This window comes from Poecilia reticulata, chromosome 9, assembly GCF_904066995.2.
Source record: "Poecilia reticulata chromosome 9, P_reticulata-male-v2, whole genome shotgun sequence".
In the NCBI taxonomy this organism is placed as follows: Eukaryota; Metazoa; Chordata; class Actinopteri; order Cyprinodontiformes; family Poeciliidae; genus Poecilia; species Poecilia reticulata.
In genome coordinates this window covers 7,742,404-7,769,321 of record NC_088838.1, presented here as the reverse complement: position 1 = coordinate 7,769,321, position 26,918 = coordinate 7,742,404, and the positions used below count along the sequence as shown (strand labels likewise).

At 39.5% G+C, this 26,918-nt stretch overlaps 1 protein-coding gene across 2 annotated transcripts in view; it reads left to right on the top strand.

Moving 5' to 3' along the window:
* zdhhc8b (zDHHC palmitoyltransferase 8b) overlaps positions 1-26,918 on the top strand; it is a 72,395-nt gene that overhangs the window by 34,009 nt on the left and 11,468 nt on the right. The window contains exon 2 of one of the 2 annotated variants that reach the window (XM_008417626.3): positions 23,972-24,093. In XM_008417626.3, the coding sequence (XP_008415848.2) occupies positions 23,972-24,093 (122 nt within the window). Of the gene's footprint in view, positions 1-23,971; positions 24,094-26,918 lie in introns of those variants that run through there. The other variant, XM_081610484.1, reaches the window with a different exon arrangement.

Here is a 26,918-nt window from a genome sequence, read left to right as displayed (position 1 = left end):
CGGCCTTTTACCTCCCTTTGTTTGCCGCTGAGCTGCTGCGGCCCATGGATGTCACATTGCGTTTGCAACAAAAGCCAAGACTGCCCCGGCTGCAACCAAATTCATATTTAGAAAGGTCGCGATTGTGCTTGTGTGAATAGTGTGGCTCCAAAGACTGGCCCCGGGGCCTGTCAACCATATTCCGCTCCTTGGATCGTAACAGAGTCAGACTGCTGCAATAAAATCCTCGTCTGCTTGCTCGCCACCTCCTCCCAGCACTTGTATGGATATAAGAGGAGGGATTGTGATTTCTGCGCTTTTTGAGGCTGAATGTAGATCTTGGAGGAAACGCTTTTGTTAGTTTTCCAAACGCCACCCTGAGGTGTTCTGTCAGGCTGATGGAGAAGGCTTGGTGGGATTGAAAGCTGAGACAATGTGGGAGCCACTCCTGTTTAGTGGGAGCTTTTGATTAATGGCGCTCCAGCAGTGCGATGATAACTCTGCACCAGAAGGGTGTGATCAGTCCATCTGGTGGCTGCTGCTGAAGCCGGACTCGCACCATGTTGACCCGTCACTTGATGTCCAGCAAGTGTTGTGCCTCCCAACTCGTCCCTAAGCGTTGGAGGAAACACAGCAAAGTGTGAAGCAACACCTCTTCCCTCTTTTCCCCTTCTCCTTTATTTCTTCTGCTTCGATGCTTTGTCATCTGTCTACACAAACTCTCTTCTTTGCAGTCAGGAGCTAAATTGTGTAAAAGTAAGAGGTTGTATCAACTGATGTTCGAGTTTATACAACATTTTTGTGTCATCGGTTTTGACTTATTCATCCTCGGTCTTACAGTGGCTTTCGAAAGCACCCATTCTTTTTACATTTTGACATTACAGCTGCATTTATCGTATCGTTTATCAGTTATCGTGATACTTTTCTTATCATGACGTGATTTTTGACTTATCGTCACGATAAATTCAAATTAATATTTAAACCCCCAAAACTGTCTGTATTGTTGGCATCATTTTGAACAATTTCTGCACTTGTTAAATGAGAGAATCAATAAATGTCAATTAATTTGAAAATATGGTTAAATGCAGTTACTGTGTGCAGTTAGTAATACAAATCACACTTTTTTATTTGACTGCTGTCTAAATAGCCATATTTAACATGGATGCAGCTGTTATTGTTATACAGTCACCTGAGAAAGAGGTAATACGTAGTTTCATCATCACTTTTCTACTTATCACAATAGAACCACTAAATAAAACTTTAAGTGCACCCCGAACAACACTCACAAACTCATAGCTATTTATTTATTTAGAGTTTTATGTGATAGATTATCACAAAGTAGCATAAAATTGTAAAGAGGAATTAAATAAATGCATGAATTTAAAAAGTGGGGTGTGCATTTGCATTAGTTTGAGACCCCTAAATAAAATCTCTTGAATTTAATTGGGTCACTTAATTAGTGGTTCCTCTGTGTGTAAGTTAATCTTTGCATCTATCTGGTTGTTGTGTGAATAGCGGTACTGTAGAATATTAGAGGGGCTGTGTATAAATATGCACCATAAATACAAACCTGAAAAATGTGAATAAGAAAATAAAATAAAAAGTATATCTTTCTTTCCACTTTAGTCCTTATAAAATAAACAACGCAAAAATTAGAACATGTGTGGATGTTTTTGCCAACACTTAAGAGCAAGATGTACGTTCTGAGTTTCAACATGGCCTTCACTTAATATGTCTGAATGCAACTTTCTCCAGTGAGTTCATCCAAACATTAGTATTCATTCAGAGCCGGCTGCCTCGCCCTCTAAAGTTCAGCATTTAGTTTTTACTCCACATTGTTTGTGCTGGAATTAAACCGGTGGAGTTGATAAAAAAAAGTAAGAAAACATCCAAAATAGAAGTCAAAATCTGTGTTTCAATGGCTCCAATGTGTTGGTGCGTTATTGATTAGAAGCGTATTTTTGCCTAGCAACTAGCAAGCAGAAAAGAAATCATGTACCACTTCCGCAGGACATCCTTTCAGGAGTAAAAGTGATGAAAGCTTTAGTTTCTTAAGTGATTTTCCTCATGCACATTTCCACGGCGCATACAAGACCGTGGATTAGGGAAGGGTTTTCCTTCCCTAATCAAGAAAATATTGGGAAATAAAACCTAACTGGAAAACAGACCCTAAAGATGCGAAAGGGGAAGCACAGGGCTGGGATACCAATGGGGTGGATTGGAGAGGATTTGGTCCTTTAAATAGAAGCACCTGTTTGGTTTGGATTAGTACAAAGCAGAGCTCTATTTTGGTTCACTATGGATGTTTCCTAATCCCGCTCTGCGACCCGACGGCTGCCTGGGTGCGAAGCCGAGCTGCGGCGCTCCAATTTGAGGTTGTGGTGAGTTTGAATCACACTGTCCTGGCACGACACCAGAAAGTTACTGGTGCAGATGTCTGCACGGGTTGGAGGAAGCTGTCCTCTTTCTACTGCAAGTGTTAGAGAGCAAATCATTTATTCCTTTATTGTTAGGCCTCTTAAACTGAGACCTAAGTTCCAATTTCACACCGTAAATGTAAATATGAAAATATGAGCTGGTATGACATTAAAGTGAACAGAATCCTTGAAATTACAGTGTAAAGTAATCATACCTCCAGAACTTTTTTTTTTTTTTTTTACATTTTGTCACATTAAAATGACTATTTTATGAATGACATTTATATGATAGACCGACACAGAGTATACTGCATAATTGTGAAATGAAAAACAACAAAAATAAACAACAATTGACCTTAAATATGAAACATAATGTGTAATGGAAAATGAGCAGAGCACATTCTCCTGAATGAAACATGGTAGTGGCATCATCATGCTGTGGGAATCCTGCTTTTCATCAGGGAGAGAGAAGTTGATAGTCGGGGGGGGGGATGCCTCAGACATAAAATCTCAGTTAGTTTTGGAATAATGCAAAATATTTATTGTTTCATAGGAACTATTTATTGCTCTCTCAGATGCAGGTTTTCATTCTGATGGGAAGGTTTAAAATGTTTAAGTGAAGTTCATTAGTATTAACTAATTAGTAACAAGGCAATTCAAAGTGCTTTACGCCATAAAATACACACAGTCACCAGTTATGAAACAAGCCATAAATGTTACATTTTATCAGCAAACACACATCAAATATGCTGATTAATGTTCCAGTTATTATGAATCAAATTTAACTCTAAACAGGTGGGGCTTTAGTCGAGATTTAAAGGAACTCAGTGTTTTGGCTGTTTTGCAGTTTTCTGGAAGTTTGTTCCAGATTTGTGGTGTGTGGAAGCTGAATGCTGGTTCAGGTTTAGAAAAGGCAGAGGTGGTTTTAGTGACCCTTTGTTTTTATAGTTAGGCATGTATGACTTAACATTCTGCTAAATTTACTAAATCATTCTGATTCACGTAGATGTATCCACTCACAAATCTCAGCTAAAAAAAAAAAATCAAGCTGTTGTAGTTTATCTTTTATCTTCTGCTATCTTTTCATCTTGTTATATCGAGCTCTAATTGTTTTCAGAAGATCTCCCAGTCCCACCCAGCCAACTCATGAGGATTTTTTTCTTTTTTTTTCTTTTTGGCTGACTACAAACAAACTAAATCACAGATGACTCTACTCCACCTATAATTAGGTCAGTGTGTGTATTTATAGACCGAGTTCTTTTCTTTTTTTTTTTTTCTTCTCCAAGACCATGAAGCAAAAACTCAGCTTGGTTCAGCTCAATGGCCCAAATCACAGTAAACAGCCATTATCACTCTCCCTCATTAGCGTCAACCTCACCCAGAGTTAAATGCAGCTCGACAAATCTGCAACATGGACATGCAAAGGAGATTCAGACTGTCAGACTGTGTTTGAATTTGTGTAATATTGCACAAATGACACCCCCCCACCCCCACCCCGTTCTGTAGTGAGCCATGCAAAGTTAAATGGCTTGAAATCACAATGCGGTTATTAAATCCCACACTCTTCTTCCTGCGAATGTGTTGTTACTGTAAAAAGCCCAGCAGAGCAGCTTCAGAGAAAGATCTCAACAAGCCCTCTAAGCGGATCAGGCCTCACATATTGCTTCACAATTTCATTAGGGTGGAGGCAGGGGTGGGGTGGGGCGGTGGGGAGGCCGCAATCGCAGGGCTGTCAGCGGAGTAATAAACTCCGGAGCAGATGGTGAGACCCAAGCGATCAGGGGAAGAGCCGTCCGCGAGAACTCCTGTAATAAGGGAGGTGAGCCGCAGCAGGCGATTTAAAAGTTCCCTCCTGCCTCCTTTTCCCGTATACGATGTCCACAGCATCCTTTGCTGAGCCTGTGAAGACCTGCGAAGTTGTCAATTATAGCGTTGCCCCATCGGACGCTGCTTTCCTTTTCAGCGTCTGTACGTTTTACATGGAAGCGTCGCCATTTATCCACACACAATATCACAAGGTAACATCCGCAACTTGACTTAAAGCTGAAGTTTGTAATTCTATTTAAAAATAATTTTTATTCTAACATATTTATTGAAATCATCACTATGTCTTGACATAATATGAGGAAAAAAAGATCGATCTCCTCCGCCTTCTTTCAGTGCTAACTATAAACAACCAATCAGAGAGAGGAGGCGGGTCTCTGCGCTGTCAGTCACCTGTTGTGTGACGCTGCTCATTCCCTCCTTGCTCTCTGATACTGCTGCAGCTTGTTTCTGATAGCAGAGCCTGTTATGAATGAGAAGGCTAGTTACCACGGCCACCGATAAAAGGTTTTCCTGGAACAGCATGTTGTTTCTCCACCGATAGCACATTGGTACAGCGAGTACATGAGGTTGATTGGCAGCTTTTAAACCCACCTCCTGCCTCTGATTGGTTGTTTTTGATCGGGAGCGATGCATTTCTTCAGATAGCAATAGTAGCTCAGGGAAATCAATCTTTTCACAGATTAACTGTCTCATATTATACCGTCACAACAAAGTGGTAGTTTTAGCAAATATGTAAAAAAAAATCAAATGGAAGACATTTCAAATCACTATCTAAAAGAACGGTAAAACTGTGTTTTACACTCTACTCGTCGAAAGAATTTATGAATGCATACGGTAGTGAGGGCTGGAGCAAAAACATATTCTGAATGCTGTTCTTGTTTCTTGTTATTTACAAAACAACCCCAAAACAAAACATGATAATTGAAAATCTGCTACAAAATCCTTTGGTAATGGCAGCTTTTTTCCAAGCCACAGCCGCCAATCGCTATCATGTCTTTGATGTGCAGGTTTATGAAAGCATCATGCTGGCAGACATGGATGTTCTATCTACTATTCATTACTGCAGAAGCTTATTTTGTTGCTGGTGGGGCCAGGATGCTGTAACAGAGGCTGTGTGGGTTTAATGTCAGTGGCCTATATTTACTGCTGTTCTCTGGCAACCTGCTTGCCAGCTAAGCAGAGCTCTCTGGGAAATGGTGTGTAGACTGGCACTTGTTGATGTATCATGCTAACACATCCCCCACCCCCTTTTTTTATTTATTTATTTTTTTAAAGGCTGCTTTTTGGGGTGAGTGTGTCCAGCCATGTAACTCTACTTCACAACGTGCTACATGTTCAGAAAGCGGGTCAGTAGAGTTTACTGACCCTCGCCGCCCACTTTCTGTTCCTTTCTTTGTTCCCAAGTTCTCAGAGAACACAGATAGGATTCTGCCCAGCGCTGCCAGCCACTTTTTTTTTTTTTTTTTTTTTTTTTTACTAAATGGAATCATTGTGTTTTTTGTTGCTGCCTGTTAAATCAATGGGACCCTTTGTTCTCCATGCAGCATGCGGGACGACGAGGCCCGGCCCGTACAGACGTGTCATGATTGCGGCTTGCTGATTGTAGACTCAGCAGTTTGGGGAGATTTTTTTTCTTTCTTTTTTTGGGGGTGTCACTTTAGAACTAGCACTTTGTCACATCTCAGTCCAACCAGAGTAGAAATGCAGGAATTATATCAGAGTTGCCATTGGATTCCCACCACGCTTTTTCTTTCTTTTTGCTTTTCTCAGCCACACTGGAATGAAGTCTTAGCCACCGGTTCATTCGTGGATGTGTTTTTGTCTGCATGCTTAGCGGCCCGGCCTTCCGTGCCTCCGGTTGATTTAACGACGCTCCCTTTGCAGGATGGAGAGGAAGATAAATCCTTGTTTGACAATTCACAATTAAGATTCCTACAGATGTGAGGCAATCGCAGATGAGTTCCTTCTGCCGGAGAGAGCTGTGCGTGTGGGAAGTTGTGCAGGCAGAAATGGAGGGAGGAGAAAAGAATGAGTGGAAACTGGCGATCTTTGGGGAGGTTCAGCGAAAGCACCTGCCTCGGTTCTGGGACTCGTGATGGATGAAGAGAAGCAACTGAGCAGGGGAGAAGAGAGGGAGGCGGTTTTGATTCTAAAGCAAAAGCAAAGAACATTTTGTCCTAAAAGGTTCCCTTAAGGCTGAGCAAATCACAGGGCCGTGCTAAACATGGGGTTCATTTGTGTTCGAGAATTTATTATTTTTAAAGCACCTAAGGCTAAATGCTTATTTGATGTGAAACTCTAAAGTAGCTCTCATTAAAGTCTTCTAAACCTCTGAGGCCTGAGGTTTGGGAAATAACACGCCAGTGTAATTTCAAGATTGGTTCTTGCATTTTATTTTTTTTGCATGATTAAATCATTGCTACATTTTTCCAAATCTCCCTTAAGTTATAACAAAAGAGCAACCAAATTGGCTGGTTGCATTGAGATTTTTACTTTGCGTGCCAGTTGACTGTGATTGGTGCTCAGTAGATCACTGTACAAAGTCAGGAAGTTGTGTTTGGTGAAAACATCACAGGATTGATTTTTTTGATTAAACCCTGTCTAGTCATCTGAACAGGCCTGTCATGATAACTTTGCTGGACAATAAATTGTCCCAGAAGTCATTGCGGTACATGACAATACTGTTGTTTTGAGACCATTTTCAAGTAATATAATGGAAATGGCAACAAAACATTCTCAAAGATTAATAAACTTTAAATTCTACTTTACATTTAACACTGGAACTGGAAAACATTTTGCATAAACAAAAAAAAAAACAAAACAAACAAACAGAAACAACATTAAATGAATTATGAAGTCTCTGTAAAGAAAATTGTCTCTAAAAAAATAAAAATAAAAGGCCAAAGTACCATGAAGACTTCTGTCACCCAGTTTTTTATAGAGAAAAACAATAAATCATGCAAATAGAAATTATTGAACTCGTTTTAATTGATCATGCATTTAATTGAGTTATTGCTTGTTGCAACATCTAAATAGGAACATATATATATGGTGTTTGAACATAAAAGAATACCCTTCATATACAAAAAACAACAAAAAACCAATAGCCCTAACATGTAACATAATGACAGTCACAGAGGAGATTATACTGAGCTGCTACTTCCGACCACTGGCGAGCAGAGAACTGACTCACACCAGTTCACAGATCATTGAGGCGTGAGTGTGCAGGATGCAGTCGTCTACCTGCAGCACTGAATGCTTCAACATCTGCTGAATGCTCTGAGGACCGGGTCTTTAGACTTCCTCTTTGCTTCCACAGCTATCCAACCAGCACTGCTCAGCTGGAAGGAGCCAGAGTTGATCATCGTCTGCTGTCTATGTCATTAAGTACCTCTCCAGCTGACAGCAGAGTGCACGGCTTTACAGAAAGCATTGGTGTGGAGTGCACAGTGTGGGAATCCTTTGCAAGTTTGCTCGCTTGCATAAAAAAGGTGCAGTCTCTCAGATTTTTGTGTTGCTTGTTCTTTAATGGAAAGAATCAAACCTTGAAACCTGGCAAATCAAAGTTTCAGATCCATCCACTGATTTTCTTCAGGATCCAAGCCTAGAGACCGGCAGTGCTACTTTCTAACCCTAATCTCCTTCCTTTATTTGGGTGTGTTGTCTTCATTGCTGTGAGTGGCATGGGATAGGTTCTCCATCAATTCTACGTAATCTTGTTCGCTGGCTACTTCATGCCATAATGTCATTACGTAAACTCTTGCATAGCAGGAGGTTTCCATCTCTGTGGATTGGCGTCTTTAGAGTCTTCAACTCTTTGTCCCCAAGCATACCACATGCCAAATAACTTTCTGTTAAACCTTGTCCAAATCATTTAGATGTTCGCAGGCAAAACTAAAACAGACCTGAACATGTGGCTTCACTACAGGTGTGTGATGTCTTGGAGTGCATTACGGGGATTTTATACCCTTTTCTTGATCATCCTCATCCAATCACAAAAGACATTTCCAAGTGTCACACCAACATTTATTGCCTTTTGTATCAAGCATCTTGTTTGTGTTTTCCGAATACCATCCCACCCATGAAATGGATCCTATGGACAAATGTGGTTGGTTGGTTGATCAGTTGGTCAATTGTTGTTGTACATGGGCCCATAACCAAATTGTGTGCCAATCATTGAATAGGTCAAGACGAAGCAAGTTATGGTACAAGAAAATCAGTCCCAGTTTTAATGAGTGATGTTGTCCTAACAGCCAAACCTCAGTGTCACACAAAGACGAGGATTCCCAGACAAATCACTTTACTCTAACATGCTCGGTCATTTTGTAGGTACCTTGGTGCTTACACCAACAGCAAACTAAAAAAAGTGTGAAAGGTCTCATCTGTTGGGAAGAGTGAGGATATTTGTTTTGTGTCTATGTATTTAAGGAGGACAGTTTCTGATTTCTTTGAAGGTTCAGAAGCTCTTTGTGTTATTCTCTGTCTGAAAGACAGGAAAAGACTGAATAAATTGGCCAGAAGGACCAGAATCTCTCGCGATTTTTTTCTGTTTCAAAATATGCGGACGAAACAATGGGAAGCGTTTCCACCTTGGAACTACGGGGCACCAACACGGCTCAGAAACAGCAGATATAAATTGTTATGCTTTTTATTCACAAGAAATATCTGATGTATCAGTTCTGTTAACTTGTGTGTTGCAGGTCATGGGTAATGCAATATTGTCTGTAATTATTAGCTAGTCGAACGTCTAAAATCTTTGACAAAAATGTGTCAAATCTATGTTTGTTCACAGGATTAATAATTTGGATGGATCTGTATCATGGAACAACTCATCCATCGTCTATAGGATTGTGTGTTGCAGAGGGGCTGGTGCCTATCTACAGTTATCGACTGAGACACAGGGTACACTTTGGATAGGTCACCAATCCATTGCAGAGACACAAGCTATGAACACATGACCTTATAGTCTTGTTTTTAGACTTTTGGAAGAAGCCAGCGTACCCAGAGAGAAACCACACAGCCACAGGCTGACCACGCTGGGACTTAAACCCAGGACTTTCTGGTTGCAAGGCAACAGTGCGCCACAGGCAAATTCTATTACTTCTGCTACTTGTGTTATCTTACTTTGATTCAGTTTTTATCCTCAGTGAAAATTATCCTCACAAATACAAACATTTTTACGTAGCATGGCTAAATGCTCATGTGTGACATCGACAATTCATGAGATGAAGACGCACAGAGAGGCACATCTGGACAGCTGTGGTGGGAGGGCAGGTCTGGTCCCGGGCCTACTCTATCATAACGCACCCAGCCATGTAAGCACCCAACGGAGGCGGGGCTGTTCCGGCGCCCACCACCACGCCACAAAAACCTCCCTTCAGTATGAAGGTGGTGCACTTCATACAGAGCACATACACTCCATTGTGGGCTTTAAAAACACACACTTTTAAAAATACTGAGGTGTTGGCTTACTGAACAAAGAGCCCCTTGTGCTGAGCAGAGACCTTACATTGTTGATGCCTGATAAAAGGGTATTTCAGGATTATGAAGAGGAGGAATGTTCTGATTTTGGTTTTTCATTTTTTGAAAGAACAAGTTACGTCTTTTTTTTTCTCCTGCTTTTATAAGGCAAAATTTGAGCCAAGCTGAGGTGGGTGGTATAGTGATTTCAACTTGAGTTAACGTTTTTGAAGAAAATGTACTTCTAAGAGTGGTTTTACTACGCCGCGGTTTCTTCTTTTAACCGTTTTGAAGAAAAGCTGCTCTTAGCTGAACACAGTTTCTGTGCTGCTCACAGCGGGTCGTTTCACTGAGTGCAGAGCAGGAACAGCTTAACCAGCCAGACACACTCACAGACACAAAGCCAAACAGTTTACGTTAAAGTGACTTCTTATGTATACGAGCTGCCCTTTTCTAAACTTGTTTTTCATCTGCTGACACTGTTGTGCCATTTAAGGTCAAGTAAATATACAGCAGATAGAAAACCTCATCCATTGATGTGGTTTTTTTTATTTGTTTCACCTTTGAAAAAATGCCAAAATTTTACACTCTCATTTGAATTATTATTACATGAATGTACCTCTAATTTTATGGTGTGTCACACAATTTCGCAAAATGAGTTAAACTAAACATTACGATTAAGCAATCTCTTTTTACTCTTGCTTGGGGTATCTTTTCGCTGCTGGTTGATTGACTATGGAGACGTGGCTGTGTTTTTAGTTTAGTATCATTTTTGGCTGCTCTACCCACTATTACAGCCAAGGCAATACGTTTATCAAACACACTGTGTGTAGGGAGGGTTGCAAAAACATCTGAGTTCATATGAAACAGTCAACACTTCTGAAAGACAAATAAGCAGAATATTTCTTGACTGTAGGAAACGAGCAATGTGTTTATTGAACTGTGACACACTACTGTACCAATTTCTTGAAGCTGCAGAAACATCATCGAAATATTCATATTTACACAGGACTGCAACGATTGTTGGCTTACATGAGTCCAATCAAATGCAATGTAATATTTAGCGATTTGGACAGTCTGATGGCAGCTTGGACACTAATGAGATTCTTCAGATTGCTGATGGCCTTTTGAGTGACGGACGCACAGATGAGAAAGAAGAAAAGAGGCAGAGTTTGCAGCTGATGCTGTCATTGCAATATTTGCCGATATCGTGCAGGTCTCATTTATTGTTTGGATGTGTTAAAGCAGGGGGTAAAGTTGGAAGAAGTCTGAGCGACTAACGGTAATGGAAATATATAATAAATATAACTAGCAAATATTTGAGTAAGTATTTTAAAACACGTGTTTATATTATACAGTCTTTAATTGCTGTTCAGGTCAATCTGGCAACACCTGACTTTCAGAGTCTTTGTAAAAGAGGCGCACCGATTGATCGGTCAGCCGGTCGCTGGGCCACGATTTTTAGCAATCTGCTGATACTTACAGTTGCAGTTGGGCTTTTTTTTTTTTTTTGCAAACCTAATACTCAGATCACTTTTCTGGTGGTTTAGGTTGTTTTGTTAGTTTTGTTAGTTGTCCTCTAATGACTGCAAACCTTATGCTTTTTGTAAAAGAAAAAGTGGACTTTGACTTTGGTAGGAGGCTCAAATCAGACCTGTAGTCTAAAGTGGTATGAAACTTTTGTTTATTTTTTAAACTGTGAAAAATAAAAGACTCAAAGAACTGATCCAGTCTGGTGTCGTCCATCTCTGCCATCCTCCATATCAGCCTGTGCTTGAATCAGACTGATTGATAAACAGCTTATTAGGCTGATGGGCTCTGCAGGGGCAGAAGAAAAAAACCCACATTGGCTAATAAGCTGGAATTAACATCCAAGCACAATTTGCTGAGGCTTGGCACCGGCCACTTTGCCGGTTTAGCTTTTCCAATTATCCGAATGGGAATTGCATTATCGTCAATATGAACCCAAACCTTTCATAATTACTAAAGCTGCTTTTCCATTGCAAATGTGCGCAACATTGTCAATATTCCACTAAATTTCACAATTGTGATGAGTCCATTAATAAAGAAATGCAACTAAAATTATACATAAACAAGTTTGTTCACGTAATAAGTCATAACATGCTGTGTCATCTTCTTCTACCACTTCCTGTTGTCTTCTTCATCTTTTCCATCAGTAGCATCCGATAACGTCAGGCCCTGCTCTACCCATATTCTATTTTGTTCATTTGTCTTTGTTCTTTCAATGGACTGTAGTGAAACAAATTTTAAAGGCTGGTTCTAATTCTTGTTGTTCACATGACTTGTGTGATACAAATGAATTGTTTCCTTTGCAGTTTTGCCAAATATATTAATTCTGATACAACCACTTCATCCTTGCGGGAACACTTTTTATCAAAACAATTTTTTTTTTTTTTAATTGCCTTGCTTCCATTCTAATTTCGTAATGAATTTACGCAATTTTCAGGTCAGCGGAAGCATGGCTTAAGTTGGCTGTGCGGTGAGACAAAGTTTTGCCTTTATTGCAGACAAGTATAAGCTTTGAGGACACGATCTGCCAGGCTTTTTGGGAAATGCTGCAGACTATGAGGGCTGTTCTGTGTTATGGAGAGCAGCTTGTGTTTGTGTGTCGGTTTGGGGCTCGACCTCTCTAAAGCCAATCTCGGTTCCCTTCAGAAAGCAAAAGGAGAATTGGATGGAGCAGCTTTTGGATTGGGTTTGCAGATGGATTGCTGTAATAGAGGCAGCTATGCTGGACAAGGTGACAGCGTGGGCGGCTCAGTTCCAGAGAGTGAAGGGTCATTGTGCATTCAGCACACAACTATTTAGGTCAACAGCTTCTTGACTTGCTTCCTAAAACTCTTGAGTGTGTTGGGTTGATGCAAGCGCCTTCAGTCTCCATATGTCTTTTGCTCTCTATTTATTCCTCAGCCTGTGTGTCTCTGTGCCGGCTGCTGTAATTTTGGACTACCTCCTCGGGTTTCAGCTCAGTTCCACTTATGTGCTCCTTGCTTTTTCTTGGAATAGCTTTGGAAGCCTGGTGATGGATCATAGCTTTGTTTTGTCGCCAGCTGGTTAAATCTAAATAAAAAAATGCATGTATCAGACCTAGTCTTACGTTTGTCTACAGCTGTCAGGTAATGTGTATACCAAATGTTCAAATCACCACTGTGCTGAATGCAACCTTAGAATAGCAGTACAGCAGAAATTGAAATTCTCAAGTTTGTTGTGTTGTGCTGTAGGAAAAAAAAAGTTTTTTTCATTATTTCTGTTCAGCTGGTTGATGTATATGGTTGAGTTCTGTGTCCCAATATTACTCAAAAGGTAAAATTTCCAAGTTAGAGGTGGGAAAATAAAATGAATATCCCAAATTGACAGGATATCAAAAGTTCAAGTTTTTTTTTAACCCTCTGCAACCTCAAAATCAAATTTGGTTGCCATGGATATACAACTTGGGTATTGTAGCTATTGATAAAAAAGAAAGTTACGAAGAAAAGTACATTGCACTTATAAATCTTTTAAAATTTAGCGGTGCTATAATACTTTGAACGTAGGCATTGTTCTCAATAGATACAAATTGTTAGATTATGACAAATAATAATAGTTTATTCCTGCCACATTAACTGTTTTAAATGTGAAGCAGCCATATTTAAAGAGGCTTTATGATTCCCCAAAACATTACGATTTAGAAAATTTAAACTTTGAACTTCCATTTCAAGAATTTTTTTTTTCTGATTAGGAACTCCAAAAATGTAACCATTTTATTTTTTTCCGTTTCTTAAGGCGACATTTGCTCTGAATCTGTGCTAAATAAACACATATATTGAACTGAAGGTGAATTTCAGACAGAGGAGTGAAGAGGTCCTAAATGAGGAACTCACAGCTGAGCGTATTTAAAGGTTTTGTTGGCACTAGTGGCCTTTATTTGAAGGTAGTTTGACAGGAAACAGGGAAGACATGCAGCAAATGTTGCCAGGTCGGGACTCAAACCTGCAACCATCGGCTCGAGGACTAAGGCCTTGATATGTGGGTCATGCTTTGCCCCTGCGCCACCACAGCACCACAGAGTGTATTTTAAGACGACAAATTCTACTGGAGCACTTTTTTTGGTGTGACTGCTTTCACTGTTGATTAAGTTTAAAACATTTGTTTCTTAAACAAAAAAGATCTGTGATAGAATCCAACCGCTTTTTATGGCACTTTTACAACAGGTTTTATAAGGTAAACACCATTCATCCTCCCTGTTGCCATGATGACTATACTTAACTACTGTGAACAGCTACCGTCTAGCACGCCGCTACCTAAAAACATCTAGCAGACCAAAACGAATGACTTCGTTGCCTCCCGAGCGGTCGTAACTCTCGGCGCTCCTGACAGTGGCTGCACATGTGGGTTGTGGTGCTTGGAGCCTAGAATAAGATGGCCGAGGAATGTGACAGAGGGAAAGCCAACTTTCTTTTTACTCTGTACGTGCTAGCAACTGGAGGTGTAGCAGGCTAGCGGTGGCATGCTAACTAAATCCACTCTCTTGTATCCACTCCCTTGAAAGCCACTGTCCGCATCGTAGGGACGTGTAGTTTCATATTTGAGATTAGCAAAAAACTTGACACAAACACATAAGCACATACAGACACACACATACACACACCCACACGTACACACATATATACACAAGGACAACAGTTGTGCTAGCCAAAACTGCTTCAGTCCAAATACCCACAAATATTTACTACGCTTGTCTTGCTAAGCTGCTGTGTGTTTTAGCTCGTTGAGCCTCATTTATACCAGCTGACCCATGGTACTGTACTGGTTTTCAGTTTCCCACGGGGTCTGTGTGGAAAAAAAATAGCCAACACACATGTCCTCTGCCCCTTGGGAGAAGTTCTGCCCTTGCCTTGCACAACACACAGTGGCTCAGAGTGTGTGTTTGCTGTGCCTCTGTGGTGGCAAATGTTTCCCTGAGCTGTCTTTCATTAGGAAAAGTAATTGACGTTTATTTTATTGGATTACGAGAGCAGGGAATGGTGATTTGTTGAGCTTTTTGCCACCCCACGTCAGAGGCATTTCTCATTGAGTCGTGGTTAGCAAAGATGGCCGAATCCTGTGGACTTCTGTCCTCTTATACAGTTTAAAACTGCTAATAAGATAATGAGAGATTAGGCAGATATTGTCTTGTTAGACAAATAAAAATGGGAGCTAATGTGCCAACTCACTCCTCTCACTCAAAGAAAACATTTCGAGGGATCAGTTAGAGCCATCTGCTCATCCCAAATGTTTATCTACATTGACCAAAAAAAAGCTTTCAAGGCATTATGTACGGAGCATCATTTTTTTATGGTCATTGATTTAGAAGGGATTTATAATTCATATTTACAACCGAACGGCGCGCTCGGCATCAGGGCAAGTCCAATTCATCTGGCAATCAGATGCTGAATGGAATATAAATCATTCTGTAATGAATTTCCATGCCCTCTAGTCTGTCAGTCACATCTGTGTCTATTATTCTATCCTTCCTGATTCTGCCTCTCCTACCAGCGTAGTGAGAAAAAAAAAAAAAACAGTTTCTAAATGTCTCAAGTTAGAAAAGAACCATGTTGAGCTGAACTCGTTGGTCAATGTTAAAAATCTCCAATACTGATATTTCTTTAACCTCGTATTTTCCCACGCCAGCTCAGTTTCTTACTGGATGTTTCCGTCATCTATCAATGTATGCTCCACTACACTTGATGTTTTATTTTGTACTAATCTAAAATTATTCCACAGGTGTAATTGAGTGGTATACAAATGACAACATTTCAATGTATGCCGTTGGAATATTTCGCAGCATTTATATTCCAAAACCTTCCTGGAATAAAAGAATCATGGACCAGTTTTAAAGGAAGTGATGCTATCCTTCTGATCACAATTATGCAGGTTTTAAATATATATATATATATATATATATATATATATATATATATATAAAAAATAATTAAATAATAAATAAATATTCTAAACTTCTTCAGTCTTTGAAATGAATTTAATTTTCACAGAGTATTTTTTGCTAAAATCCCAGGTTGTAATCCCGACCAGAACACTCTCTTTTCTACGCCAATCGACTAAACAAGGTGAAACTCACCAAAACTTTGTCAAAGTTTTACCTTTCCCTGGAGCTTTGTGTGACTTTATGTAAGACATTCAGTGTAATTGCTGTGACAGGATTTTAGTTTTTAGTTCTGCTGCTGAAAATCGCGGGAATTTTTTCCCCCCCAGATTTTTGTTGTTGTTTTCTAACACCAATTATCTCAATAAAATATCCAGATGGAGCAATTTAGTGAAGTTGCATATTTCCACAGAGTTTGAATCAATAGTTTTTGATTTTGACTTCTTTTTTGACTCACATTCTGGATTTATTTAAGTGTGCTGCAATTCTTTTCCCCAGATCACAGCAGCCATACTCAAAGGAGTTTAATTATTGTATTTGCAAACAATTTCATATATTCCCACTGTTAAAGCTGGGATTTAATAAACTGGCTGGCAGTATTACGTGTATTTTAATACTTACTTGTGTTCAAAGTTGTGAAAATCTTGCAGGAAATAAAATAAACACAGGCAACTGAAGGATCTGGTAAAATCAAAGATTCAGGGAGAAAAAAATGTTCCAGATAATATTGATGAAAAAAACCAATATACCAAATTATTAATGACCCCTTATATTTTGTCAGTTTAAATACATGGCAACGGCCCAAAAAGACTCGACATAATCCTCTCTGGTGGTAAATTACTAACTGCGAATGAAATTTGCAGCGAACGTCTCGCCTGTTTTAAAGTTAAGAGTGCGAGCTGCTTTTCTGGAACAGAAAAATACGTTTTCTTCACCAGGCAGCGGGTCGATAAATATGTAAATATATGTGAAGGCAGACTTTGGGGGCAGAGTACTTCATTGCTTTTCATGTGCCCTCCTTATTATTAAAATGCAAATGACTGTGAGCAAAAAATGCACATGGAGATGAGCTTGCGCCCGTCAGCTTCTCAGGTTTCTTGGTGTGTGAGAGTCAGCCTTGGTCAGTAAATCAAACTCAAAAAGAAAACAATGCCAAAAACTATTAATATAAAATAACAATGATTCTCCTGCAGGGCTAAAAAATGAGTCAAAGGATCTTTTGTGTTACATTAATATCCTGTTTTATTCCTTAATTTTCTCCTTAAGTTGGACCTCGACTTGGGTCGACATCAGCCAGCTGGCAGTAAAGTTCTGACTGAACAGAAACAAAAGAGCTCGGTTAAATTGGTTGGTTTGATGGAGTCGGCCCAGATTCCAAACACACATTTTTAACGGGGTTTGGTTTGAGGCCACTCCAGGAATTGATGTAATCTTGCTTTAGCCATTCCAAAACCAGTCTAGGTGTTCATCTGGAGTCATTGTGGCTGCGATAAATATCCTGTTGGACTGCCCAATTTTTAACAGCTCAGTTGTTAAAACTTACCTGATAGTTCATACCTCGACATATCCAGACAGTTTTTCTTGCCCTCTTTAGTTCAGGTATTTAGGTGTAAAACTTTTTTTCAGAAGACAAGGTGTTTGGTTTGTCCCCATTGGTAGCTGTCGTGCTTGACAGTGTAGACTTTTTTTGTTTGCTGCCTTCTTAGGCCACAGAGATGAACTTTTCATCACCTTCTGCTTCTCAAAGATGCAACAAAACCTGCTTTGGAATAACACAACAGACTATAAATAGCTAATGATGCATGAATTATTTATGGAAAATTTACCTCCAAGGCAGATGACCACATATATGCCCAGAATACATGGATTAGTTCTCATACCTGTTGTTGTATGGTTATTCTATGTTTGATGAAGCCTATTCAAATGTTCCACACTACAAAATAAGTAATACAAGCACGAATGATTAGTGCTGATATCGTATCGGGTCAGTATTAGTATCGGCCAGTATACAAAGCTGCGATATCTGTATCATATCGGAAGTGAAAAAGTTGTATTGGAACACCCCTAGAAAAGAAATGGTTCAAACGCTGGGACAAGTATCTGTAAACATCCCATCATGTGAGTAAGACTAAAGTTCAGAGTAAAACTCTATAAAGACATTATTTACCTTTTTTTAATGTTATCCAGTTACATGTTCTGTGTTTAGAGCTCACTCTGAAATCCGCTCCACCTTTTGTGGTGTCCAGGAAAAACATATCCTTTATGAATGACACTGGGAGCTGAATTTCATTTTGCCTTCTCAGGCTGTAAAGGTCTGCTCCTCGCCTGACCTTCCTGGAACTGCTCGGCTCCACACCATCAGAAAACATCCCCTCTATCGCCTCTGACAACAGTCTCTGCGCTAGTGTGTGTGTGTGCGTGTGTGGGGGAGTGTGTGTGTTTATATGTATGTATGTATGTGAGAAATACTGAATACTGTGTGCTGGGACGCAGAGCTTCAGGAGAGCGGCACGTCCCGAGATAGTATGGAATAAGCGATGCTGACATTTCCGTATCGTAATTGGAGAGTGGGGATGATTTTTGAAAGGGGGGAAAAACGTCCATCGGAGACCAATGTAGATAAAATCTGTGAAGGACTCATGAGGACGCTGATGTAAATATGAAAAATACTTCCACTTAGGCCTTGGAGTTGACGTCTATAAATCTTTTTTTTTTTGTGATTTCCCTAAAGACCCTGGTCATAATTAAAATCTCCTTTCTGACGATCGAACTGATCTGACCTAGCAACAGATTCTGGATCAGTGAGTGTCAGCGGGAGACCTGTGTGAGAACAGGCCTCCCCTGCGATGCTTTCTGGGTTTAGACTTAATGAACTAATCAATAGAATGGCTCATCGGGAGCTGAATACATTACTGTAATTGTTCCCAATGGCCTGGTGGCATTGCTCGATGGTACAGGTGCCTATCAGGTTCAGCATTTGGCTCTAATCCACATTTGGCTCTAAAACACTTTTTCCTTAAGGAAACATCTATAAAATGTTAATTATTTTAATAGCATACAGGTTTGTTTGTCAATGAGTCACAGAAATTGTTTTCTTTTATATTAATGTTATATGACTTGAAGTCAACAGGGAAAAAAGAACATTGCGAATGATTTTTAAAGTGAAAAGTTTGCCAAAGCATATGTTTAACTCTTTTAGGACCTTTTGGTCATGTCTCTGAAATTATGTCACCTGTGTGAGTTTTGCGGTTTTCGCTTAAGCTGTCTGCTTTAGTGATTTTGGTGTTGAACTCATGAACGTAAGATGATTGTTTTTTCTGACTCCTGTAAGGTTGGTAACAGAGGTTAACAGCTAACTCTGCGTAAGGGTCGGGTAACTGTGGGTCTTCCATGTTATTTTAGCGTTTGTATCATAATATGCTATTTTCTACGGTTTTAAAAATCAAAAGTTGTACTACTGGGATTCACTGATCCGACATTAACAGCTTATTTTCAGTCTCGCCCGAGAAATGGCCTGAAGTTCTGAAAGGACGTTAGCCTGTTACACTAGCGATTAGCCTGGTTAGCATAACCAACAGTCAATATCAGTCTTTGTGTGTATTCCCTCCAGAATGTAGATTTTACTTTATCATTGGCACTGACAAAAGACCCAAACCAGAATGTTCCATAAAGCTGAAGCTCAAAATGATTAAAAAAAGAACAACTTTGCTGTCAGTCATTTAGCTATTTGGTGTACCAAAGACAGGCCGTTAGCCTCCGCACCATTTTTTGACAAAAGCAGATCTGTTTGCACTAAAGTCTGTTTTTGAGTATAAGTAATTCAATTCATTTCAAAAATACTTTATCCCCAAAAAGGGAAATGAAATGTTGTCAAAACTCACATTATTCACATTTCTTCAAAGAGTAGTGGATGGTGACGCACTGGGCAGGATGGATCTCCTGTAGCAGTCAACGTTTCAACAAATCTGAAGAGGCTCCTGACTGAAGACTGTTGCTATTTGACAGTCTCATGACTCTTATGTCACGCTAGCAATATTTTTACAGCAACTTGTCCTGGATGATACCATCAGTTGTTGGTAGAACTGCTAATCCAGCTCATTTGCTTTTGCCGCTCCTCTTTAAATCTGTCTGGCCGGATGGTTAGAGATGCTGAAGCCTCGTTTCCAACTTTTCTGGGATTTGGGGTCGTAGTTCAGGTATTATTCAAGCTAACCAGCTGGTCCTAGTTCTAAAAACACCTCGTTGCCACAGTTACACATCATAACAACGGTCCAAAGGTTAAAAAAAAGAGTAAGAGAAGACATTCTCCAAGCTGCAGAGCATCCGAAACCAGAGGGAGTAATTATCCAGACATGGCATGCCTCATACAAATATAAAAAAAATAACTAAAGTCTACAAAAAGAACAAATCAGAAGTAATATAACAGTGCTACGTCAACCTGCTGCTACCATGTTTTTAGATTTCCTCTCGGTCGCAGTCATGTGATGGAATGAATATTGTCACCTCCTATTCTTTTGAAGGCTGTTTTCGTGCCTCTGTTGTGACTTTGTGTTTGATGTTCAGAGGCTGCACACCGGCACTTTTAGATGCTGATTGGTTGGAAGGGGCGCCTGCTCGCTCAGATCTCCATTTTCTGTCTTTGGGCATTTCGATTGTCATCAAGAATACACAGCCCAACTCGGTCAAAGTTGTTACATTCCTGCACTTTTGGCAGTGAGCGCTACTTAATGAATGACTGCCCGCAAATTGGATAGCTGATTGGTTTTCTCCCTCTGTTTAATTATCACAGAGTAAAATAGACTAGTAAACAATGTTTATAAGAACTCAGTATTTACTTGTTACTCCTACGCTATTAACCAGGGAGTGAGTGTCCTTAATTAGACATTTCCACCCACACTGTCAACTTCCAGGCGACTGAACTGGCAGCCATTAACTGCACTCCATTTTTTTATTTATTTATTTTTTTGCAGCAGCTTCCCACTGTGGGTAAAAATACATGAACCTTTGGAAGGTAAATACATCGTTTCTGTAAGTTGTTGGGACCGTTTGCTGTTGCGTTTCTGTGAAGACGCTTTGAACGATTTGTACGAGCCTTGCTTTGTTGCCAAAGCTGCGATGACGAGAGCCCGCCGAGTGAAGGCAACTCCACAGAGAGCCGCTTTGATCTCGCTTCTTGTGAAAGTAAATGCGATATCTGTCCCAAAACGAGTCACTGAAGCCATGTTTAGAGAGAGCGAGCACGTAACGATGACTTTTGAAACACTCCAGCCCAGGAGTCGGGTGGTTTCGTGTTTTTGCCGATTCTCTTTGACTGACTTAAATGAGACGTAAGAGTCTCAATCACGAGTTGATTTTAGAGGCAGCCTAAATCTTACTTGCTGCTGTCATTTATTTCAGTGAATGCAGAATAGACTAAATTCAACCGGGGTTAAAAAGAAAGTTGTTTTATTTTGTTATAGTTTAGTTTTTTGTCGTAACTTTTTGTTTTATCTAATTCGACAAGTTTTAATTAGTTTTGAAGAGTGTGTTTGCTGGTTTTTAGTATTATATAATTATTGTTTGGTTTCAGTTTAGTATTTTTTTTGCTAAAGTAGTTTTCGTCATACTTTGGTTTATTTTTAGATGCAGAAATCAAAAAGGTCAAAGCATTACATTGTGATCATATACATTTATTGAATAATGAATGCTCAACCGGGAAAAAAAATGTATAATTGTTGAACAACCAACTGACTGGGGTTTTCTCCCAATTTTCACTGTCGCCATTTTGTGGACTAGCGTAAGCGCCACCAGCAGGAGCATGGGTGTGCCATAATTTGACAACAATTGATGTAAACTGCATGTGTGTGTGTGCGGGGGCAGGGGATAAATTTCACATCAGCTCAAAAGGCTCTAATAAATGGATTCATAATGACACGTCGTGACAATGGTTTTAAACCTTCATGAAAACTCCTTCATCTTCATGACAGGTGTCATGTCATGTTTAGGACAGAGTCATGTCCTAAACATGACTCTGTCCTAACACTTTATTTGACACCCTGTCAAATAAAGTGTTACCGATGTTTATAATGGGATGTAGAAACAATTCTCAATTTTTTTACAACCTTATGACCAACAGGTCTTACAACTCCTTTATGCAGAGATCCATCTGAATTTTTTTGTCTGATTTTCAGTCCCTAGTTTTTTTAAACTTTTGATCTGTAAATACTAGTTTTGGATAAATCAGAATTGTCTTTTAGAACAGCCAACTAAAAACAGCCTACATTGTAAGACTATGTTGTAATCAGTTTTCCTGCCATATGCGTTGTGGCAACTTGCGTGTAACCAAATAAGTGCAGAGTTTACTTTTTTGTCTTTGTAGCATATTAAACGTGCGGTCAGCAGGGCTGTGGCATTAATGAACCACAGGCTTCATCTGTGTGTACTCTTCAGAGAGTTTTGTTTGTTATCTTAGATATGCAATTAAGCTACCTTAGATTATGCTCATAACAGCTACGCCGCAGTGACTGCCAGCTGTCTCGGGTATGATAACTCACAAACAGCGACAGGAAGAAAATTAACAGTCCTGAGACACCTGAGGGAGGTCAGCCGTGACTGCTGCCAGTGATACGGCCAAATGAAACCTCCCACCAGGTGCCACACAGTTGATGACAAGAGAGAGGTCGGCTCTTCTTAGCAGCTCTCTATATTCTGCTTTAGCGGCTTTTCTGGAGCCACAGCTCTGAATAATTCAACGGAGCAGAAGAGGACTGTTGGGGCAGAAGAGGAGTTATGGGTTGAAGATGAAACTCAAGGCTCAAGTACCAGAAAATGCACTTTTTTTGATGTCAGAATTGCCTCGAGTGGCATGTTCAAAGGGTTCAGCTCATGGCAAAGATTTGTGCTATAAGGGTTGGAGTCATTGTGTTGAAATGTATGGCAGAATAAGCAGAAGGGTCTGTTTGTGGAATACTGCCCCTTTTTCCTTTATCGACACCAACGTCTTTATGAGCGTCTGGCTTTAGTCTAGTTTAATATGTCTAGAATGACAGCACAAATATTTAACTTTACCGACAGGAGCACATTTGGCACCGGTTGTGTTATTATTTGATTTCAGGTGATATTCGTTTGCTCATTAAGAGCAATTGCTGTAAAGTCAACAACTCAATGCAATTTATCGTTCGCTGAGGCCACAAGATGCAGAGTCTGACACAATGCAGTTGGGTGGATTTAACTTAAGATTTTTCATTTTACCAACGGGGATAGTAAGCCGACCCTGACAGTGTTGCATTATGACTAGGGAAGGCAAGACGAGTTGAGCAACAATACGATTCAAAATGCTTAGCATGATGAAATCATAAAACAATTTTTAAAAAAAGCCAAGAACATTACATAACACTGGTAAAATAAAGGAACTAAATTAAAGGTTGCAATAAAGATTGCAATTAATGATGTTTCAGTTATTATTGATCAAAGGTACTGCTAAACAAAAGGGTTTTTAGCCTTGATTTAAAGGAACTCAGCGTTCCAGCACTTTTGCAGCTTTCTGGAAGTTTGTTCTAGATTAAAAGAACATAAAAGCTGAATGCTGCTTCTCCATGTTTGGTTCTGACTCTGGGGATGCAGAAGCAGAACCAGAACCAGAAGACCAGAGTGGTCTGGAAGGTTGATACGACATATTTTCATATCAACGGGTTTGTAGAACTGGGTATTTTTCTCTAGGTTGGTATATTGATTGAGACCAGCATTGACGCCAGACTTGGTACCGGACTGTACAAAACCAGAATGTTCTCAGTAAAGAAGATGACAAATTCATTGCAAGTCCTCACAGTGTGAAGTTTGGATGGCACAGTTACAGGAGGATTTGTTAATCTCTCAACCGTGGCTAAACATGACTACTGATAATAGTTTGCTGTTACTATTTACCAAGTTTTGTTATTGATTTCAGAAGAGAACGATTCTGTTGCATGCTTCCCTTGTAATTTATATGTATGATGCCTCTCTACCATAATAAGAAGTAAACTGGAGTATGGAACTGAATTAGATTTGTACTTTGTGCATCTCACAGAGTACATTAAAATAACATTTGTTGTGAGTTAGCAATAAGCAAACTGAAATAAATTATGTCATTTGTGGGGTTTTAAAAAATATATTTTTTACAAGTTTGACATTAATAAAACTGTGTGCAAAAAATGTAACTTTTGACAAAATCTGGTGGTTACAACATATTTTTTTTTCTTTAGCCTGGCTAAAGAATGTTAATTCACATGAATCAATGTAAAAGAGATGATACACACGAATCCCGTTGAGATTTAAATACATGTTGAATTCAAAGCGTTTACATTTATGGGCCTTCTTGTTCAACAGTGTCGTTTTTATTTGTTTTCAGGTGTCCCTGGTTGATGAAGGTAATCTCTCCCGCTGTGCCCCTCTACAATGGCCTGGTCTTCCTCTTCGTCTTGGCCAACTTCAGCATGGCAACCTTCATGGACCCTGGTATTTACCCCCGAGGTTTGTGCTTAACTCACACACCTGACCTGACTTCCTCCCACATTCATCATTCAAATCTCCGATAGCCACCTGCACTGCTGCAGATGAAAACGAGCGTTTCCATCCCCGCTAGTCCTTGAGGAGAAAAGTTTATCGGGGGCCACATTTATCAAAGCGCTGAGCCGCGGTACACGGTGTATCACGGCAATGTGCTCAGAAATGATAAGGACCTCTCAGGGGGAGGTTATCATTTTCCTCTTCACAAAGGGGGAATAATCAGCAGGTTGTAAAGGCTGTTCCCGTCTCTTCCTGTCACATTCTGTTGGCAGCCCAAATTAAATCATAATAATTAAAACGCTAGCACGTAAAACTCTCAACAAAAAAAAAATCTAGTCTACATTGTCAAAGTGTGTGTGAAAGCTTGATAGCATGAGCGTCTTCCAAATGTTCAACTTTTTTATTTTTTGTGCATTTTTATTGCCTTTGGGGGGAAAAGCATCTTTTGGATTGAAAATGGTTTCCAGGACACTTTAAATAGCTTCAGTGTGAAAAGATTTATTTCGACTCTTGTTAATCATTCAGATGAAGGCTGACTTTTCTGATTTAAATTGAGAAATGAGAAAAGTCAGCCTTTTCTGAAAAGTCAGCCACCTGTTTCTATTACACCTGTAATAGAAACAGGTGTAATAGCCTGTTTCTATTACACCCTGTGGTGATTAAGAAAAAGTATTTCTACTTAATTCAAGATAATGTTTCAAGTAAAGTTGCAATGACATATAAAATTGTATATATAAAGATGTTTATTAACAGTTGTTAAAGCAACAACTTTCCTCAGATCTGTGTATGAATTCAATCCATTTTTTATTTTTTATTTTTTTTTAAAACCTTATGTCTCTGCTACACTCACAGCATCCTCCCAGCAAAAACGGCAAAGTTACCAGGCAGTAAATGGCAAGAGAGCGTTTGCAAATGTTTATACAGAATATCTCCTAAAATAAAGCTCAAGTAAAAACTCTGCTTTACTTAAGCATTGGCCAGTTATAGGTATCAAGGTAAAGCGAGGTTTTGAAAAGTCACAGCTTCAAAAAAGCTCAAATGTTCCCTGCTTCCATTCTTGTTGTTTTAATGTTTTCAATCAGACACCAGAGAAAAGATTGTTCATTCTTCCGCTGAGCAGAGCACGTAGTTTACCGTCATGCTCCCTCATTCCCACCTACTGCTGGTGAGCTGCAGGTCTGGCTTACAAGACGGATAAATCCATCTGTTTCTACATTTTTCCCCTTCTGAAAAACGGTGAATCATTTTGGTGAAAGTGTAACACTGTCTCGAGGCCAGAGTTATGAGCAATGAGTCACATGTCTTTAAAACAGCTAACTGCAGGCTACCTAGCTACAGCATAGCTGATTAACTAGTAAATATCTGCTCGTTGTACATCTGTTACAGCAGAAATATTTAGTGTTTTACTCAAAAAGCCCTGGCAAAGATTAAAATATATATTTTAATCTGACTTTTTTTTTTTAATTGTCTCCCGCAGGAGATGTACTACCAGCCACGCATCATTTCATACACTGAGGGATATTTTGTACCTTCTTTGATAATCCGTGATTTAGATTTTTTTTTCCCTATAATTTGTTTGCAGTTTGCTCCTGTGTTGGGAAGTGTAGTTGTATCCAGTAAATAAACTAACAGGAAGTTGCTTATTTTAGTTAGATCAATGTTTCTGGATGTGAGTCATCTGGCCCACACCAGAATCAGACCCGCATTAATTTGAGATAAGGTGTAATATGAAGTTTCCATCAAATAATATACATTCAAACTACATTTTACTTGGCATTTGGGAGACAAAACAAACAGTTGGGTACAAAATGAGGGTTCAGGTTTGTGAAGGGGAATCAGCTGAAAGAATTAATTAACTCTTTACTAAAATTAACTTTTAAAACAGAAATCTATTTTGTGTTTTTAGCTTCTCTGTTATCAAAGCAGTTTCTAATAAAACCAACATAGACCTTAGGGAAGAAACAATTTCTACATGAAATAAAAATTAAACAACATAACAAGCTTAATAATGAGACAGAATAATTGGAATATGAATGATACTGTTAATAAACTCCCTGAGCTACGAATAAATAGGAAAGGCTCTGTCAGTAAGGAGCTAGCTAGTTGGCTAGCTAGCTGCTTACTGACTAGCTACTCAGTAGTTGGCTAGCTAGTTGCTAGCCAACTACAGCAAACAAATGTGCAACACAAGCGATAAAGAGGGAAATTACAGCATTTATACATACAGGATGCTATTTGTTGCTAATAGGTTTGTCATCTTTTAAGAGGATGAATTTACCTCATTTCATGTCAGTTGACTCATGTTTTCCAGAGATAATCAACTGAAGCTGCTGCTTCAGCTGAAATTCACATGAGCAATATTTCATCGGCTGCTGCTTAAAAATCCTCAAAAACGCACAACCTAAACCATACACTGAACCTAATTCGTAGTTGTTAGGCTCAGACTTTACATGTATGCAAATGCAGTTTAGATAAATTAAGACAGTTACTCATGATATTTAAAATTTAGTTATACAAATAAACACATTTTGCATAATAAGGTGGAAAAAACGAAGCACTATGAAACCCCAAATATTGTCCATCCATCCATCTTCTTTACACCCTTGTCCCTCAGTGGGGTCGGGAGGGTTGCTGGTGCCCATATCCAGCTAACATTCCGGGCGAGAGGCGGGGTCACCCTGGACAGGTCGCCAGTCTGTCACAGGGCAACACAGAGACACACAGAACACACAACCATGCACACACACACTCACACCTAGGGGCAATTTAGACAGGCCAATTAACCTGAC